The 18,718-nt window shown below is 45.5% G+C and overlaps 1 protein-coding gene across 3 annotated transcripts in view; it reads left to right on the plus strand.

The window, feature by feature from the left end:
* LOC143815470 (acetylserotonin O-methyltransferase-like) overlaps positions 1 to 18,718 on the plus strand; it is a 201,420-nt gene that overhangs the window by 5,003 nt on the left and 177,699 nt on the right. For all 3 annotated transcript variants that reach the window (XM_077294687.1, XM_077294688.1, XM_077294689.1), the window contains exons 2-3: positions 4,873 to 5,047; positions 14,292 to 14,421. In XM_077294687.1, the coding sequence (XP_077150802.1) occupies positions 4,873 to 5,047; positions 14,292 to 14,421 (305 nt within the window). The remainder of the gene's footprint in view (positions 1 to 4,872; positions 5,048 to 14,291; positions 14,422 to 18,718) is intronic.

The following is an 18,718-nucleotide window of genomic DNA, read 5'->3' on the forward strand; positions in this document are numbered from 1 at the left end:
GGTGAGGAGGTTGGGCTAAATATTGACCTCCTCATCGATCTAATCCGAGAGAGGGAGCCACTGTGGAAAATGGCTGTCCGCCTCCACCTTGATGCCATTGTGACCCGTCGGCTCTGGGAGCAAGTCTGCAAACAGCTGGTAGACCACTGGGGGGATCTCGATGTTCGGGCCCAGAATCAAGCACGTAACTATACACAGTTCAGTTATGTTGATGGATTTAAAGTGTTGTATCCTAACCAATTTGTGTTTCTCCTTTTTATACAGGTGAGAGGATTGTCAAGCGGTGGCGATCGATCAGGGTTCGCTTCAAGAAGGAGTTCAACAAAGAGATGCGGGCCCTGAGGGGATCTGGAGGACGCAGGAGCAGATATAAATATGCCCCAGCCCTGTCGCTCCTCAGGTCAACGATGGTGAGCCGAAGGTAAATATTACTCACCACATTTAATAATCAATGTTTTACATGTCTAACCCTCTTTTGCTGTTTCAGCCAGGGCCATGCAATATCAATATATTAATTATATTTTCTTTTCTCTTTGTTCCACAGCACCGTTGGCAGCACTCAGGAGCCTGCAGCAGAGTTGAACCCTTCTGCGGCGATCCCTCAGGAGTCCGCCACCGCCGGACACTTCGACAGTCCCGGTCCCTCTGCACCTTCCCAGCCTTCCCTCACATCTGATCCCTTGGTCCCATCCACCAGCACTGGAGCATCCTGGCTGGCTGCATTGCATGAATCTGCTGGTGAGGATATAGCTTTTCATTTACCCCACCCATGTGATGCTGCCACCTCTACTACACCTGTGGCTTCGGGGCGGCAGAGCCAGAGGGGTCAGGTACAAAGCTATGCACCCGAGTTTTTGCACCTGAATGCATCCTTCCAGAACTGTCTCAAAGTTTTGTCTGAGCAAATGGCTGCAGGTTTCAATTTGGTAAATAAAAGCATTCTCAAGTTGCATACACTTCTGCTACGGATGCATTCAGAAGCAAGTCAATCACCGAACCACACTTTTTCTGGTCGGTACTCAAGTGCATGGATAAGCTATCTCCTGGTCAGCAGATGCAAGTAATGCAATTGTGCCACTCTACTCTTGCGCTTGTTACTTCTCAAGCCACTGCACCTTCCCCCTCCTGCACCTGCCCCCCCTCCCGCCACTGTCCCTCACTCCAGCCACTACCTGCATCCTGCCCCATACCAGCATCCTGCCCTTGCCCCGTCCCAGTCTCCTGCCAACATCCAGCCCCATACCAGTTCCCAACAACATCTTCTGTGCCTCCACTCCCTGCCCACTACCACCAGTCTTCTTCACCCAATATGTCACTATCCCAACCCTCTTCTCCACCCATCACCTCATCTGCCTTCCAATCTATCAACTACACCCCTCCATCATTTCAAATCCCAAATCCAACTCCCAGTTTCCTGTCCACCCGTCCACTTTCTTTCTCCACCTCTTCACCGCTACCTACTGATCCTTCACCACCACATTCCTCTCTCAACACTCCCACTGTCGAAGTGTCCCAATCTAACAGCCCCTCCAGCAATATCTCCACCCAAAATTATGCTAACTTATAAAAGTTATTTTTGTTAAAAAAAATTAGTTTAATAAAACTGTTTTGGTTAAACAAAATTTGTATTTTATTTATAAGGTAAAGTAATACATTTAAGAATGTGGTTAGAGGTTAAATACTTCAAACAGGTACATAACTTGTGTAAAAGAAGGTAAAATACTTTGGGTACAACCCAAACAGGTACACAACTTTGGTAATATAAGGTTAAAGGTTAATACTTTTTTGGGGGGGCAACACAAACAGATACACAACTTGGATACAATAAGGTAAAATACGGTTAACAAAGTCCAAGAAAAATTGTTCAAACTCTCTCATCCTGCCAGTCTACTCTTCCTTCAGGTGAGATAAAGTATTCTGCGAATTGGTCCCTCATTCGGGAAACTGCCACAGAACTTCTATATGTAATATTGTTATAATCAGCCAAGGTGGTTTCTTCAGAGTGGTCTTCAATGGAAATATGTTCCTTGCATATCACATAATTGTGCAGGACAACACACGCTTTCACCACCTTGTCAACATTGTCAGTCTTCAAGTTTATAGCTGTCAATAGAACTCGCCATTTGGCGGTCAAAATCCCAAAAGCGCACTCCACCATTCTCCGTGCTTGTGTGAGGCGGTAGTTAAAAATTCTTTTAGTTTGCGTTAATCCACTACTGGAGTAGGGTTTCAGCAGGTATTCTGACAGCTGGAAAGCTTCATCCCCAACACAAACAAAAGGCATTGGGGACCCAGAGGTTTGAGGCAGTGGTTTTGGGGGGAATTGGAAGGTGTTTCCATACAGATGACGCCCCATTGCAGACAGTTTGAAAACTTGGGAATCAATATCCACCGCTATAAATTTGTACTCCGCATTGGCGATGGCCATCAGCACAATGGAGAAGTATTTTTTATAGTTGAAATATTCCGAGCCAGAACCAGCCGGTTTCACGATGCAGATATGCTTCCCATCCACTGCGCCCACGCAATTGGGAAACTGACACACTTGCTGGAATTTCTCAGCTACTTCCAACCAACTCTCCATTGTGGGATGTGGTATAAATTCACCGTGCAAAGAGTCCCACAGTGCACGGCAGGCGTGCTTGACAATTTCGGAGATGGTGGAAATCCCAAGTCTGAACTGGAAATGGAGTGACGAAAGGGATTCTCCAGTTGTAAGGAATCCGTGAATAAAAGCAAGGCAAACATTATTACAAAATACCAGCAATAACATTACAGTTATAAGGCAGCATTAAACAGTAGGAGATATGATAAAAAAGATCACTAAAAAGTATTCTAAAAAAGGATTACCAGCAACAACATAAAAATGTGCTTTACAGGATGTGAAACAATAAAAATGGCTTACCAAAGAGTGACCATCAGACGCTCCGCTGGTGAAATGGAGAATTGGCAATACATATCACTCCTTCGGATGAGATGTTCAATTCGGTCCACCAATAGATCGAAGTGCTCCACTTTCATCCACACATATGAGAAAAAATTCTCTGGGTCTCCTCATAGCTTCATGTACAGTGTAGAAAACACCCCATGTGTCATTCTCTGTGCAGTGATGGGGTGGATCCACAAACGCCGTCGGCGCAAACGCATGATGCGTTGTCTCTCTCACTCCTTCTCCAGAACAATTGTTTTCAAGCGATCTGCCTCCACAGTGAAATCCACGTAGATCTTCAGAATATTCTCAATAATGACATCCATCTTGCTCTCCAAACACTTGCTCATCTACAACCTGTCACTGATGGGCTGTAGGAACACTATATATATAGCATTCGGGGGGCTAATCACATTTTGGAGCCTCCCAGGGGCATTTTTAAAAACCGGATCCGTCAAAAACCGGATGAAAAAATGGAAGAAACGGATGCCAACCGTATGTAACGGACCCGGTTTTCCACCGAATCCGATATCCGGATCCGGCGGAAGACCGGATCCGCTCCATACAGTTTTCATAAATTATGCCGGATCCAGCTTTGCGGCGCGATGCCGGAATCGGCAAGGCGCCAAAAACCTGATGTGTGAAAGTAGCCTAAGATCATTGCTTCCGGGATTGTTAAAGGGAACCTGTCACTCTGTTTTTTCAGTATGAGATAAAAATATGGTTCAATAGGTCCTGAGTTCTGCTTTACATCAGTACCTTTCATATCCCCAGATTCCCTACCTTTGCTGAGAAAATACCTTAGTAATCTCTCCGTTTTCGTAAGTCAATCACCTCGGTCCGGTCCAATGGGCGTAGCCTATTCGCCGTTTCTCCCCACCTCTGCCTTGATCTACGCATTAATTTATCTTCTTTCCTGCGTTGGTGGGCATTGTTTTCTGCGCCTGCGCATTAAAGCGGCCTCTCGCGCGTGCGCAGTATGTTTTGCCCAACAGTGGGCAAAGCATACAACTCATTATTGCGCATGCGCCGTCATTTTCCTTGAGTACTGCGCAGGAGGTTGAGGCCAATTCAATGCGCACGCGCAGAAACTAAATGGGATCTGTGCTATTCACAGATCTTGTTACGTCAAGCACACCGAGGAGCTGGGGGAGAGACGGCGATTAGGCCCCGCCCATTGGACCGGACCGGGGTGATTTACATACGAAAACGGAGAGATTACTAAGGTATTTTCTCAGCAAAGATGGGGAATCGGGGGATATGAAAGGTACTAATGTAAAGCAGAGATCAGGCCCTATTGAACCATATTTTTATCTCATATCGAAAAACAGGGGTGACAGGTTCCCTTTAAGAGGCTGAATTAGCAGAACTGCTGAGCCCAATGATTAGTTGCAATGGTCACTGTTGCAGCCTGCATACAATTACCAGAGCGGCGATGGAGATGCAGCCCTGGTCCTGATTTAATTGTTTTAACCTGGAAACTGTGATGGAGTAAAGAAAGCTACTACACTATTGCTTCCTGCTTGTGGCTAAGCTGTCAAATAGCATTTGTGTGTAACACAACAAGACCATGCACAATGTACTGTACTACTGCATCATATCGAGGTGATGCTCATACAAACCATCTCATCACCTATACCTGCTGCAGATCCATTTACAAGCACAGGTAAAGTACATGATTTTTTTATGTTTTTTAATTGGACTCACTGAAAAAACAATAGTAAACCTCTTGTCTTTTCCACTCAATTCATGGCTACACAGTACCCTACCACACCTCAAACTGCAGATGGGCACTTGGTTTCAGGATCTCACTAGGACAAACGTAACCATATGTTGGTTACACTCCGCTTACATACATTTATTTATTTTGTTATACATAAGAAGTCTAAAACTATTGACATGCAGCAGAGATCTGAATGTAATTTTCTGGCTTTCCTTTGTAGACCATGTTCACAGCATGTGAGCTGGGAGTATTTGATTTTCTACATGAAGCACAGGAAGCAGTGTCTGCAGCAGCCATTGCTTCTCACTTGAGCACCAGTGTGGATGGGATGGAGCGCTTGCTTGACGCCTGTGTTGGACTGAAGCTGTTAAAGGTTGACTTGACAGATAATGAAGGTAAATAAATTTTAGGAATTTAAAGTTTCGCATTAGAGTCTATAATTCCGGGTACAAGTGAAATCTGATAACATCACATGTAAAGTCGTCTCCATGGTTGAACATAACGTCCCAACACAAGCCCCCCCATACCATCCCATTACATTGACAGAAACCCACATCTTATCACTCAAACTTCCTGTCCCAATTACAAGGGGACCGCAGCATACCACTATTGAACCCAGAGCAGTGTCAAAAGGTTTATGGTTGGATAGCGGATAATGATTCCAGTCACTTTGCCACGACCACGTCTTCCACACGGTCAAGTCTGAGTAGCTATGAGTCTCAACTGCATATTACTCGCCCTGATCCTCATTCCTCCCACCATGCTGAGTGCCAGGAGACAACTGATCCCGCACTTGGACACTTCCATTTATGGATTCGGGACCCTTGGCCAGTCCACTTGAAGTAGGGCAAGATGAGATTGCAAGTAGCGATGTCCAAATATTTGAGCAGCCATGGTCACACGAAGGTGATGGTGGGAATGTGTCACAAGAGGTGGACAATGATGAGACACCATTGCCATAAAGTCATGATGAGGACCAGGGTGCGGATGTGGAAGATGAGGTGGTGGATGATATAGTAACTGACCCAACCTGGCAGGAGGAAATGCAGAGAGAGGAGAGCAGCACACATGGGGAAGGAGGCATAGCGCCCCAACAGGCAGGAAGACGCAGTGTGGTGGCCGCAGACATAAGGCATGCATCCGTTCCGCGTAACACCAACATAACAGAAGTTGCCAGTCCAACTGTTAGATCTTCATGAGTCTGCATGTTTTTTAAAGACTCTTCTGATAAACACAAACAACTCATTTGCACCACCTGCCATGCCCACATCAGGGTAGCAGGGTAGCAAAACTACCTGCCTGACCACCACCAGGATGATCAGGCACACGGCAGCAAAGCATCCGACCTTGTGGGTCAAACCCCTGGCTCGAGGAACAGTGTCTGCGGGTGACACCACTGCTTCTTCCACTGTTGTGTGTGCAAGCAATCCCCTGTCCATGGTGTATGCGAAGATGCTTCATGCCTTGCACCTGTCGTTGCCACAGTCAACTAGCACCATCATCAAGCACGTCCACGTCCTTTTCCCAGCACAGCCTTCATTTGTCCATACCCCAGTCATCAAGCGGAAATACGCAGCCAACACCCCAAAGGCCACAGTACTAAATTCACACATTTCTCGCTCAAAATGTTGCCTTTCAGGCTACTGGAGATGGAAGCTTTCCGCAACCTGATGGCGGCGGCCGTCCCAAGGTACTCGGTCCCCAGCCACCACTATTTTTCCCTGTGTGCCTTCTCGGCACTACACAAGAACGTGTCCCACAACATTTCCATGCTCTAAACAATGCTGTTACTGGGAAAGTCCACCTAAGCATGGACACATGGACAAGTGCTTGTGGGCAGGGAGAGTACATCTCACTGATGGCACACTGGGTTAACATAGTGGAAGCCGGGACCCAGCCGGACCTTGAGATGGAATACCTCCTCCTGATGCCGAGGATTGCGGGCCCTTTGTCAATCAAGGTTGCCCGCACAGTCTCCTCCTCCTCCAGGAGGAACCATACAGACTGATTACATACAGCCCAGCAACATGTTGTCCCAACGTGGATTGATAGACCATGAGGAAGAGAAGGAGGAAGAATAGGAGCTACTTTCATGCCCTATAGATGGTACTACAAGCACAACTGTCATACAGCGTGGATGGCCTGAGGACAGGGAGGAGGAGGAGGACAGCATGGTCAGTCATCCTGTTGGTGAGGACACGGAAGTCTTGCCTGTTAGCAGTCAGGCACGCATGGCTGACTTTATGTAGTGCTGCCTTTCCCATGACCCTTACATTATCAAAATTTTTGGTGACACTCATTACTGGTTGGTGACACTTCTAGACCCATGCTACAAGGAGAACTTTCAATCTCTTCTTCCAGTGGCAGAAAGGTCTACTAAAATGGTGCATAATTCATTGGACAACCAAGGAGTACAGGCGAGAGAGACACAGCTCCAATCCAGCAGAGGCAGGGGGATACTGGCAACATTCTGGAAAAGTTTTCTCAGTCTTTCCCATCGCCCTGGCCCAGAGGCAAGGGGTACTGTCACAAGGAGTGCAATGTTTGGGAAGATGCTGAGGGAGTACCTTCCTGACCGTACCAACATCCTCTGTGATTCCTCCGTGCTTTTTAATTATTGGGTATACAAGCTGGACACGCGGCATGAACTATTTCTCTACACCTTGGAGGTCCTGACCTGCCCTGCAGCTAGCATTTTGCCAAAGTGGGTTTTTAGTGCCACTGGTGGAATTATAACTGATAAGCGCATCCGCCTGTCAACTGAAAATGCCATGAGGCTGACTCTTATATAAATGAACAAGGGCTAGATTGGGCAAGACTTCTGTACACCACCAAATGATAACAGCGAAACATAACCTCCATTACAGTGTATTTTTTTGGGAGGTGTATTCCCATGCACCTCTTCACACCCACACATGGGTATACACTTCCTGATTTTGGCCATTTGGTGTTATCCTCCTACTTCTCATCCTCATCATCCACCACCACTAGAACACCAGGGTGAGTGATGCTACAGCCGCTATAGTTTTTTGTAAAGGTGATTATGATGCCCGTAAATAATTAAAAAAAATAAACAAACAAATGTGTTCCCCCCCGTGGGAAATGTTTGTCAGCCCACACACTTAGTGTGTGGGCATTTCAAGTATAGGAGACCTGCTCCTTTAAATTGGAAATAGATTCATAGGAGGACATCCTCCATGTCTCTTCAGACATCACCTCTAGAACACCAGGGTGAATGTATGCCGTGATGCAACAGCCACTCTATTTTTTGGCTAGGGTGTTTATGATATTATTATAACATTATTTAAAAAAAAAAATGTGTACCCCCCGCTGACATTTGCTGGAAAAGCTGTGGATTTAGCGCTGGAGCCCACATCAAAGAGGGAGAGCCGACATGTGCCACACATGTACAAAGCATGAAGGGGTTAAATATACCGTGTATTGTCATTCAAAAAGTCATGGTGGACAGCAGTGTGAGCAGCCTCGTATTGTGAGGAGTGAGTGTACTCGTTGCTTGGGTTTTCCCAAGCACGCTCGGGTGACCTCCGAGTATTTGTTAGTGTTCGGAGATTAAGTTTTCATCGCCGCAGCTGAATGATTTACAGCTATTAGCCAGCTTGATTACATGTGGGGATTCCCTAGCAACCAGGCAACCCCCACATGTACTCAGCCTGGCAAAAAGCTGTAAATCATTCAGGTGCGGTGATGAAAACTTAATCTCCGAACACTAACAAATACTTGGAGGTCACCTGAGCGTGATCGGGAAAACCCGAGCAACGAGTACACTCGCTCATCACTACTACTAGTATCTCCAGTATTAGTACAGTTATATAGGGTGGACCGCAGTGGGAGCAGCCTTTTCTTACCTCTGGACCTCTACTATCACCAGTATTTGATAAAAAATACAGGGTGAAAAGCAGTACAAGCTGCCTCTCCTTACCTCAGTATCACTGATATTTCCAGTATTGGATCAGATAGACAGGGTAGAGAGCAGTGTTAGCATATTAGGTCTGTTCCTGTAATTTAGTGTCACTTGGGTCTGACATCAGAATGTGCTGCTCATGCAAATATTGTTTACAGACACATTAATAAAGGATTCCATTGACCCATATTTAGTATGTGCCCCACATATGCACATGGGAGCAATGCAAAATGTCTGAATCTTGCCTCCACTGCCTTCCTCCGTTGATGTTGGTGCTGGTCCATCCCATCATTGGCGACAAAACTAAATAAATAAATATATACTTTTATATATATATATATATATATATATATATATATATTTATATATATATATATATATATATATATATATATATATATATATATATATAAAGATATATAACCACACACACATACATGTATATATTTTACATAGTCTCCTTTATTATGTATATTGCCATACGTTCTTATGCAGTGCCCTCTCTTATGTATTATGTACAGCACCGTCCCTTACATATTTTACAGAGCCCTGTCTTTTATTACATACTGTCCTGTCTTGTTAGCTGTATACACTGTGTGCAGAATTATTATCAAGTTGTATTTTGGTCACATGATACTTTTTATACATGTCGTCCTACTCCAAGCTGTTCAGGCTTGAGAGCCAACTACCAATTAAGTAAATCAGGTGATGTGCATCTCTGTAATGAGGAGGGGTGTTGTCTAATGCCATCAAAACCCTATATAAGGTGTGCTTAATTATTAGTCAACTTCCTTTCCTTTGGCAAAATGGGTCAGAAGAGAAATTTGACAAGCTCTGAAATGTCCAAAATTGTGAGATGTCTTGCAGAGGGATGCAGCAGTTTTGAAATTGCCAAACTTTTGAAGTGTGATCACCGCACAAGCAAGCGTTTCATGGCAAATAGCCAACAGGGTTGCAAGATGCGTGTTGGGCAAAAAAGGTGCAAAATAACTGCCCATGAATTGAGGAAAATCAAGCGTGAAGCTGCCAAGATAACATTTGCCAACAGTTTTGCCATATTTCAGAGCTGCAACGTTACTGGAGTAACAAAAAGCACAAGGTGGGCAATACTCAGGGACATGGCCAAGGTAAGGAAGGCTGAAAAACGACCACCTTTGAACAAGAAACATAAGATAAAACATCAAGACTGGGCCAAGAAATATCTTAAGACTGACTTTTCAAAGGTTTTATGGACTGATGAAATGAGAGTGACTCTTGATGGGCCAGATGGATGGGCCAGAGGCTGGATCAGTAAAGGGCAGAGAGCTCCACTCCGACTGAGACGCCATCAAGGTGGAGGTGGGGTACTGGTATGGGCTGGTATCATCAAAGATGAACTTGTGGGACCTTTTCAAGTTGAGGATGGAGTGAAGCTCAACTCCCAGACCTACTGCCAGTTTCTGGAAGACAACTTCTTCAAGCAGTGGTACACGAAGAAGTCGGTATCGTTCAGGAAAAACCTGATTTTCCTGCAGGACAATGCTCCATCTCATGCCTCCAACTACTCCACAGCGTGGCAGGCCAGTAAAGGTTTCAAAGAAGAAAAAGTAATGACATGGCCCCCTTGTTCACCTGATCTGAACCCCATAGAGAACCTGTGGTCCCTCATAAAATGTGAGATCTACAGGGAGGGAAAACAGTATACCTCTCGGAACAGTGTCTGGGAGGCTGTGGTGGCTGCTGCACGCAATGTTGGTCGTAAACAGATCAAGCAACTGACAGAATCTATGGATGGAAGGCTGTTGCATGTCATCATAAAGAAAGGTGGCTATATTGGTCACTAATTTTGGGGGGGTTGTTTTTGCCTTCCAGAAATGTTTATTTCTAACTTTTTTGCAGTTACAGTATATTGGTTCACCTGGTGAAAAAAAAAACAGTGAGATTGGAATATATTTGGTTTTTATTAAGTTGCCTAATAATTCTGCACAGTAATAGTTACCTGCACAGATATCCTCCTAAGATAGCCAAATCTAAAAACCCACTCCAACTTCCAAAAATATTAAGCTTTGATATTTATGAGTCTTTTGGGTTGATTGAGAACATAGTTGTTGATCAATAATAAAAATAATCCTCTAAAATACAACTTGAATAATAATTCTGCACACAGTGTAATGCAGTGATGGCTGATAGAGCACAGTGGCTTAGTGGTTAGCACTGTAGCCTTGCAGCGCTGGAGTCCTGGGTTCAAATCCCACCAATTGCAACATCTGCAAAGAGTTTGTATGTTCTCTCCATGTTTGCATGGGTTTCCTCCGGGTTCTCTGGTTTCCTCCCACATTCCAAAGACATACTGATAGGGAATTTAGATTGTGAGCCCCATTGGGGACAGTGATGATAATATCTGTAAAGCGCTGCAGAATATGTTATCGCTATATAAAAATAAAGATTATTATAGAGCATAAGAAAGCTTCTTTTCAAATGGAGCTGATGGACTGGTAGTCTGGTCACCGGCTCCTCCATTAGTAGTCATTTTATATCTAACAAGAGAGGGGACTATCTAATAAAAGAGAGAGCTGTGAATAACAAAAATAAAAACACCACATGAAGAGCAGACTCACCAAAACCTTGTCAAATGACAAATGCACTTGCAGGGTGCAGCAGGCCCCCGATAATAAATGCTAAAGCAGCACAGGTGCAAGCTGCTGATGAGAGCAACCACCCACTCGCCCAAACATTAGAGGGGTTGGCTGCCTAGTAGCAAAAATGCACACAGGTAAGGCTTGCATAAGACACTATTCACACAGATAAATGTTTGGGCGAGTGGGTGGTTGCTCTCATCAGTAGCTTGCACCTGTGCTGCTTTAGCATTTATTATCGGGGGCCTGCTGCACCCTCCGAGTGCATTTGTCATTTGACAAGGTTTTGGTGAGTCTGCTCTTCATGTTTTTTTTTTTTTTGAGTTTTTCTATGTTAGCTGTTTTTGATATTAGAGTAGGACTTGCAGGTTGGTGAGGACCCTTGACGTTGGGCTGCAAGCTTATCCATTTTGGCCAAAATTGTAACTAATACCTCATCTAATGTATTATATACATTATTAAATTTTTCATCTTTTTTGCACTTTTTATCATCTTTTTGCAGGGTGTGGCAGGGCCCCTTTATTTTGTTCCTTGTGTGTTGCATGTATATACACTCACCGGCCACTTTATTAGGTACACCATGCTAGTAACGGGTTGGACCCCTTTTGCCTTCAGAACTGCCTCAATTCTTCGTGGCATAGATTCAACAAGGTGCTGGAAGCATTCCTCAGAGATTTTGGTCCATATTGACATGATGGCATCACACAGTTGCCGCAGATTTGTCGGCTGCACATCCCAAAGATGCTCCATACAAGGCAGGATGGATCCATGCTTTCATGTTGTTTATGCCAAATTCTGACCCTACCATCCGAATGTCGCAGCAGAAATCGAGACTCATCAGACCAAGCAACGTTTTTCCAATCTTCTACTGTCCAATTTCGATGAGCTTGTACAAATTGTAGCCTCAGTTTCCTGTTCTTAGCTGAAAGGAGTGGTACCCGGTGTGGTCTTCTGCTGCTGTAGCCCATCTGCCTCAAAGTTCGACGCACTGTGCGTTCAGAGATGCTCTTAGGCCTACCTTGGTTGTAACGGGTGGCGATTTGAGTCACTGTTGCCTTTCTATCAGCTCGAACCAGTCTGCCCATTCTCCTCTGACCTCTGGCATCAACAAGGCATTTCCGCCCACAGAACTGCCGCTCACTGGATTTTTTTTCTTTTTCGGACCATTCTCTGTAAACCCTAGAGATGGTTGTGCGTGAAAATCCCAGTAGATCAGCAGTTTCTGAAATACTCAGACCAGCCCTTCTGGCACCAACAACCATGCCACGTTCAAAGGCACTCAAATCACCTTTCTTCCCCATACTGATGCTCGGTTTGAACTGCAGGAGATTGTCTTGACCATGTCTACATGCCTAAATGCACTGAGTTGCCGCCATGTGATTGGCTGATTAGAAATTAAGTGTTAACAAGAAGTTGGACAGGTGTACCTAATAAAGTGGCCAGTGAGTGTATATAGTGCTGGACGACCCGCCTGCTAATACTATGGGCGTGATCAATAGGTTGTCCAGACACTGTGCATCACATTTATCTGTGTGAATAGTGTCTTATGCAAGCCTTACCTTTGTGCATTTTTGCTACTAGGCAGCCAACCCCTCTAATGTTTGGGCGAGTGGGTGGTTGCTCTCATCAGTAGCTTGCACCTGTGCTTCTTTAGCATTTATTATCAGGGGCCTGCTGCACCCTGCAAATGCATTTGTCATTTGACAAGGTTTTGGCTAGTCTCCTCTTCATGTTGTGGTTTTTTTTTTTTGAGTTTTTCTATGTTAGCTGAATAACAAAAATAACAAGAATACACTATGTAAGAGACAGCACTGTACATAACAGCAGAGGAAGCTAAATAATAAGGGACGGCATCATATATAACTAGAGAGGATGATACATAATAAGGGATGGTGTTATACATAACAAAAGAGGTATCTATGTAACTAAGGATGGTGTTATACATAATAAGTGAGTACACTATATACTAAGGGACTGTGTTAGACGTAAGTGATAATAACGTCTTCCATCACCTCCCTCTGTTCCTAAATCCATTATAAATCCCCCTTCCTGCCATCCCAGTCCCCCAGAGACCCCTCATTGTCCTTCTCTTCTGCATCCCATTATTGTCCTCTCCCCCACCCCCATCATTGCCCTCTTCATCACCTCCATCATTTCTTTCTCCCCCATGACCCCCATCATTGCCCTTTCCACCATCATTGTTCTTTCTACCACCACCATCATTGCCTTTTCCCACCCCATCATTGCCCATTCCACCATTTCCATCACTGCTTTCTCTCCCACCACCCCCACCATTGTCCTTTCCACCACCTCCATCATTGCTTTCTCCCCCACCACACCCATCATTGCCCTTTCCACCACCCCCATCATTTGCTCCTCCCCCACAACTCCCATTATTGTCTTTTCCATCACCCCACCAGTGTCCTTTCCACGACCTCCATCATTGCCTTCTCCCCATCACCCCCATCATTGCACTTTCCTCCACCTGCACAAACACACACAGTCACACACAGCACCATTCATCTCTCTGCACATTCCCTGCAGGGCTACACAAGCACACACACCACTCATCTCTACACAGACATACACTCACACACAGCACCTCTCTCCTCTCCGCACGCCCTCCCGCAGCATCACCATCGCCGGCAGCCTCCTCTCTCTGGCACAGCCACAGCGCTGAATGATGTCATCCAGCTGCGCTGCTGACTGCTGTGTGACACAGAAAGCATGAGCAGGAAGCAGGACAGATCACTGCAGCTTCATGCCGCTGCCATTTTCTCTTGTAGGCAGCGGAGCTGCAGGGATCCCTCCCTGCCTACTGAACCTAAAGGAATTCTGGCCAGGGGCCCCCCTGGAGCCTCGGGGCCAGATAAACAGGCCACATTGCCCTGATTATTAACCACCCTGCAGGGGCCCCCCTCCACTTCCGGGACCCAGTGCAGCTGTATCGGCTGCACATGCTTTATGTCCGCCCCTGATTCTGTCAGTCTGTCTGCATTTCATACAATATGATTATAACTGCAGTCTTGATGTACAAAATTGATATTTATATGCAGTAATAAAAAAAATTATAAATGTCATATTGTACTTTTCTTTTCTAAGGTTATTATTCCAATACTGATGTTTCCACTGTATATTTGGTCAAGTCCAGCCCTCGGACCCTTTCTCATATGATGATGTATTACTCTCAGACCGCATACATGTGCTGGCATTTCTTACCACAAGCTGTAAGGTACTGTACGTCTAAATGCAGCAGAGATGATAAAATTGTACATTAAAAGGCATTTCCTAATAAAAGACATTTAACATCTATCCACAGTATGATTTCTAGAAGATCCATCCCTAGGAGTCCCACCAATCTCTAGAACTGGAGTCTTGATCCTCCATTACTATACACTGCCGTTGGAAGTGAATCAAACTGCCTGGTTGTGCATGATCGCTATCACTCCATTCAGTGTCTGTCGCACTTACAGACGGAATAAATTACTGAACAGTGTTCAGCCATCTGTCATTCCCATAGGAACGAACAGGGCAGCTGTGGTCATGAGTGACCATACCACTACATCTACTACGGCGGCACTGTGTTGATATGGAGGATCAGGACACCCATTCTTGTGATCGGTGCAGTACCACTCACAGCAATCAGACATTTCTCATCTTACCTATAGATTTACATGAAGTAAAATTGGAAGCGCAAAAGCACTATAGCCGCATAACAGTCTATGGGTGCCATATTAAAGTGACTCTGGTTTTCTATAAAAATCTTACTTCAAATGCCAAATTTAAAGTTAAAATGCCCGAAGCCCTCGTTTTCATCTTTCTGTTGTGATTTCTCAAATTCCATGCCCCATTTAGTCTGACACTCCATCCTGCTCTCTGTTGGACTGGTGCTGATGACCAAAGGTCCTCAGAGCTGATACATGTTTCTTGACTTACTGTCAGTGATAATAAAGTCAGCTTATTCTTAGACTCAAGAGACTAATAACAAATAATATATACTACATACTGTACATAGAATGTATTTGTGTAGTATCCATGTATGGGCTCTTTCAGACATCAGTGATCATCGGTCCCATCTCAGATCAAAATGCACTGACTGGCTGTGCGTCTTCTGACTCCGAGGGTGACAGCTTCATATCAGGTGACACATGGTGACACATGGCCATGATCTGAGATCAGACCAATGATCACAGTCATCTGAAAGAGCCCTAACTGTGCTGGTTCTGTAGGATATTTTCTTTCAATTTGTAGAGTTATTTCTATAATACATGTTCCTGGAGGGAGTCAATCAATGCCCATAGTCTTAGCCAGGCATTGTTGCCGCTCATTTAGGGAGAGGATTTTAGATGAAGACTTTTAGGTAGGGGTCACACTTGCGAGTGCAATGCGAGAAACTCGTGCGAGTCTCTCGCCTCAATACCGGGCACTGCTGCCAAAGGTTCTTACCGGAGTGTTCAGCAGCTTAGAAATACATGCAGCCACACGCTCTGGTCCCGAGTGTCGGTGGCAGTGATGGGTATTGATGCGAGTTTCTCGCATTGCACTCGCAAGTGTGACCCAGGCCTTACAAAAATGATAGCACAGATATTATATTACTCTTGTTTTGTATTGCCTCATGTGGACAAGTACTATTTATTCATGTTAGTACAGATACATTATCTGAACCCCCTTACCCCCCAAGGTGGTTTGCACGTTAATGGCCAGGCCAATTTTTACAATTCTTTTAACGTATTGTACTTCATGGCAGTGGTAAAATTTCTTCGATATGACTTGTTTATTTGTGTAAAAAAACAAACAAACATAAATTTGGTGAAAATTTTGTAATTTTAAAACTTTGAATTCTAATTTCCCTTAAATCAGCGAGATATGTCACACAGAATAGTTAATAAATAACATTTCCCACATGTCCACTTTACATCAGCACAATTTTTGAAACAATTTTTTTTTGTTAGGAAGTTATAAGGGTTAAAAGTAGTGTTGAGCATTCCGATACCGCAAGTATCGGGTATCGGCCGATACTAGCGGTATCGGAATTCCGATACCGGGATTCCGATACTTGGCGCGTATCGGATACCGGAATCGGAAGTTCAATGATTCAAAATTCAGAAATTCAGCCAATGAGAAAGATTCCAAGTGTGGGCACATCCTGTTTAGCATGGAGGGCATGAAACTACTGGCAAGGCTGTGATTGGCTGCTGAAATGATGTCATGATGCAGTTTAAAAGTCGCTGGCGCCATTTTGCGATCACTCTGCTGTGAATTCAGTTAGTGACAGGACGCTGTTTGCTGACTGAGGGACAGTTTAGAGATAGCGATTTGCTTCTTTGTGCTTTCCAAAGGCTAATTTAGCAACCGCTGTGTTCACCTACTATTCACCTTCCTTTTGCCTTGTAGCGCTGTTTTCACAGCGATCTGCAAGGTCTCTCTGTGTGTGTGTGTGAGTGCAGCCCACTCTCTAGTCTGAGTGCAGCCACATAGGCCATCCATAGCTGGTTGTATTCAGTTCAGGGAGGGTGGTTCATTGCCTCATACTGTCCTTTTTTTTTTTTTTTTTGAAGTAGTGCAGGCTGCTGCACATTTTTTCCAAAAATTCCTATTAGTGTCTTTCCACCCGTCTCCAGCTAATTTGTGGAAAAACACTACATAGGATAAAGTAGAGGAGGGTTTTTGGGCCTTGCAGCGCCGTTTACGGCTGTCTGCACGGTCTCCGTGTGACTGCAGCTCGCCCTGTAGTCTGTGAGCAGCCGTAGCCTGGTTGTCTGCAGCTCAGGGTTTTTCACTGCGTCATACCGCCAAATCAATTTTCTTTTTTTTCAAAGTAGTGTAGTCTGCTGCTAATTTATTTTAAAAAATCCTATTAGTGTCTTTCCACCCGTCTCCAGCTAATTTGTGGAAAAACACTACATAGGATAAAGTAGAGGAGGGTTTTTGGGCCTTGCAGCGCCGTTTACGGCTGTCTGCACGGTCTCCGTGTGATTGCAGCTCTATCCGTTGTCAGTTCAGCCCCCAAAAAATAAATAAATAATAAAGTTCACCAAACACACCAGTTACACACCACTTTACATTTGTGTAGGCCACATTAGCTCATATTCAAGTCTAGTCCACACTTTAGAAAATTAGTGTGTCTTATACCTGTTAGGAGGAGTTGCTCAGGAATAAGCACACAAAGCCGTTAGTACTTTTCTGCTTATCTTTATCAGTCAACCAAGATGAAGAAGGCAGTGAGTAAGGCACGTGGGCGTGGGCGTGGGCGCGGAGCAGGGAGGGGACGTGGGGATTCTGTGCCTGCTGCGGGCACCGGTGAGTCATCAGCACCCACTTTCACAAGGGAACAGTCGTTCATGCGCAGCTTTGTCGCCGAGCGCCGTACACCGCTGCTGCGTGAAGACCAAATTGAAGCCGTTGTGGGATGGATGGCAGCTAATGCATCAACTTCCATTAGTGCCACATCCTCTCAGACACAGAGCACTGGAGAGCAGCCATCTGTCTCTTCACCACCTGCAAAATTGCCCAGGCAGACAGAGATCCCAGGACAGGAGCAGTCTCTACTTCTGTTCTCTGAATCATCTCTTGGCTTGGAAACAGGGGGCCAGCCAAGCAGCATTGGAGAAATGGAAGAAGAGGCAGGGTGCAGTGATGCCCAACAGCTTTTTCTGTCTTCCTCTGAAGAGGCGGGTGGGCCAGTGGCTCCGGTCACCACCTCGCAGGCCGCATCAGCTGATGATGACACTCAGGTGCCACTTACTGGTGCGTGCTCTGCTGCTGAGACTACCCAGGAGGAGCAGTTGGGGGCAGAGGGTAGTGTAGATGATGAGGTCCTTGACCCATCTTGGCGTCAGGGACAGGAAGGTGGTGGGAGCAGCTCTGAGGAAGAGATTCCCCGTACGGCCCAAAGAGGGAGAGGGAGGGGGAAGACTGCGGATCCTGCAGCCTCCGCTTTGGCACCCGTAAGGAGCATGTCTCTTCCAAAAGTCAAAAGGGGGGCTCCCAAGACTTGCAGTGCCTGGTCCTTTTTTGACACAGTTGCAGATGACATTTGCTATGTCAGATGCAAGGTGTGTCATCAAAAAATCAAAAGAGGTCAAAAAGTCGCCAACCTCAATACCTCCAACATGTGGAAACATGTGCGCAACAGGCACCCGGCGGAGTTAGACAAACACACTGAAGAGCTAGGCCAACCAACAGCGGCAGCTACCACCTCTTCAGCTCGTGTTGCCTCTTCCTCTAGCTCACACGCAGCTGGTTCGGCTTCCTCCCAGGATCGCCGTGGAAGAACCTCTGGCCCTGTTGTCCAGAGACCCGCTGTCATTCCACCCGCAGCACCACTTTCCCAGTCAACCACACACTCCCAGCCCAGTCTACAGCCATCGGTAGTACAGGCATGGGAGAAAAGGCGGCCTTTCTCGTCAAACCACCCACGAGCACAGGCTCTGACTGCAGGCATTGCCAAACTTCTGTCACTGGAAATGCTGTCATTCAGGCTGGTGGAGACTGACAGCTTCCGTGACTTGATGTCATTGGCAGTCCCA

This window comes from Ranitomeya variabilis, chromosome 3 (genome assembly GCF_051348905.1).
Source record: "Ranitomeya variabilis isolate aRanVar5 chromosome 3, aRanVar5.hap1, whole genome shotgun sequence".
Lineage (NCBI taxonomy): Eukaryota > Metazoa > Chordata > Amphibia > Anura > Dendrobatidae > Ranitomeya > Ranitomeya variabilis.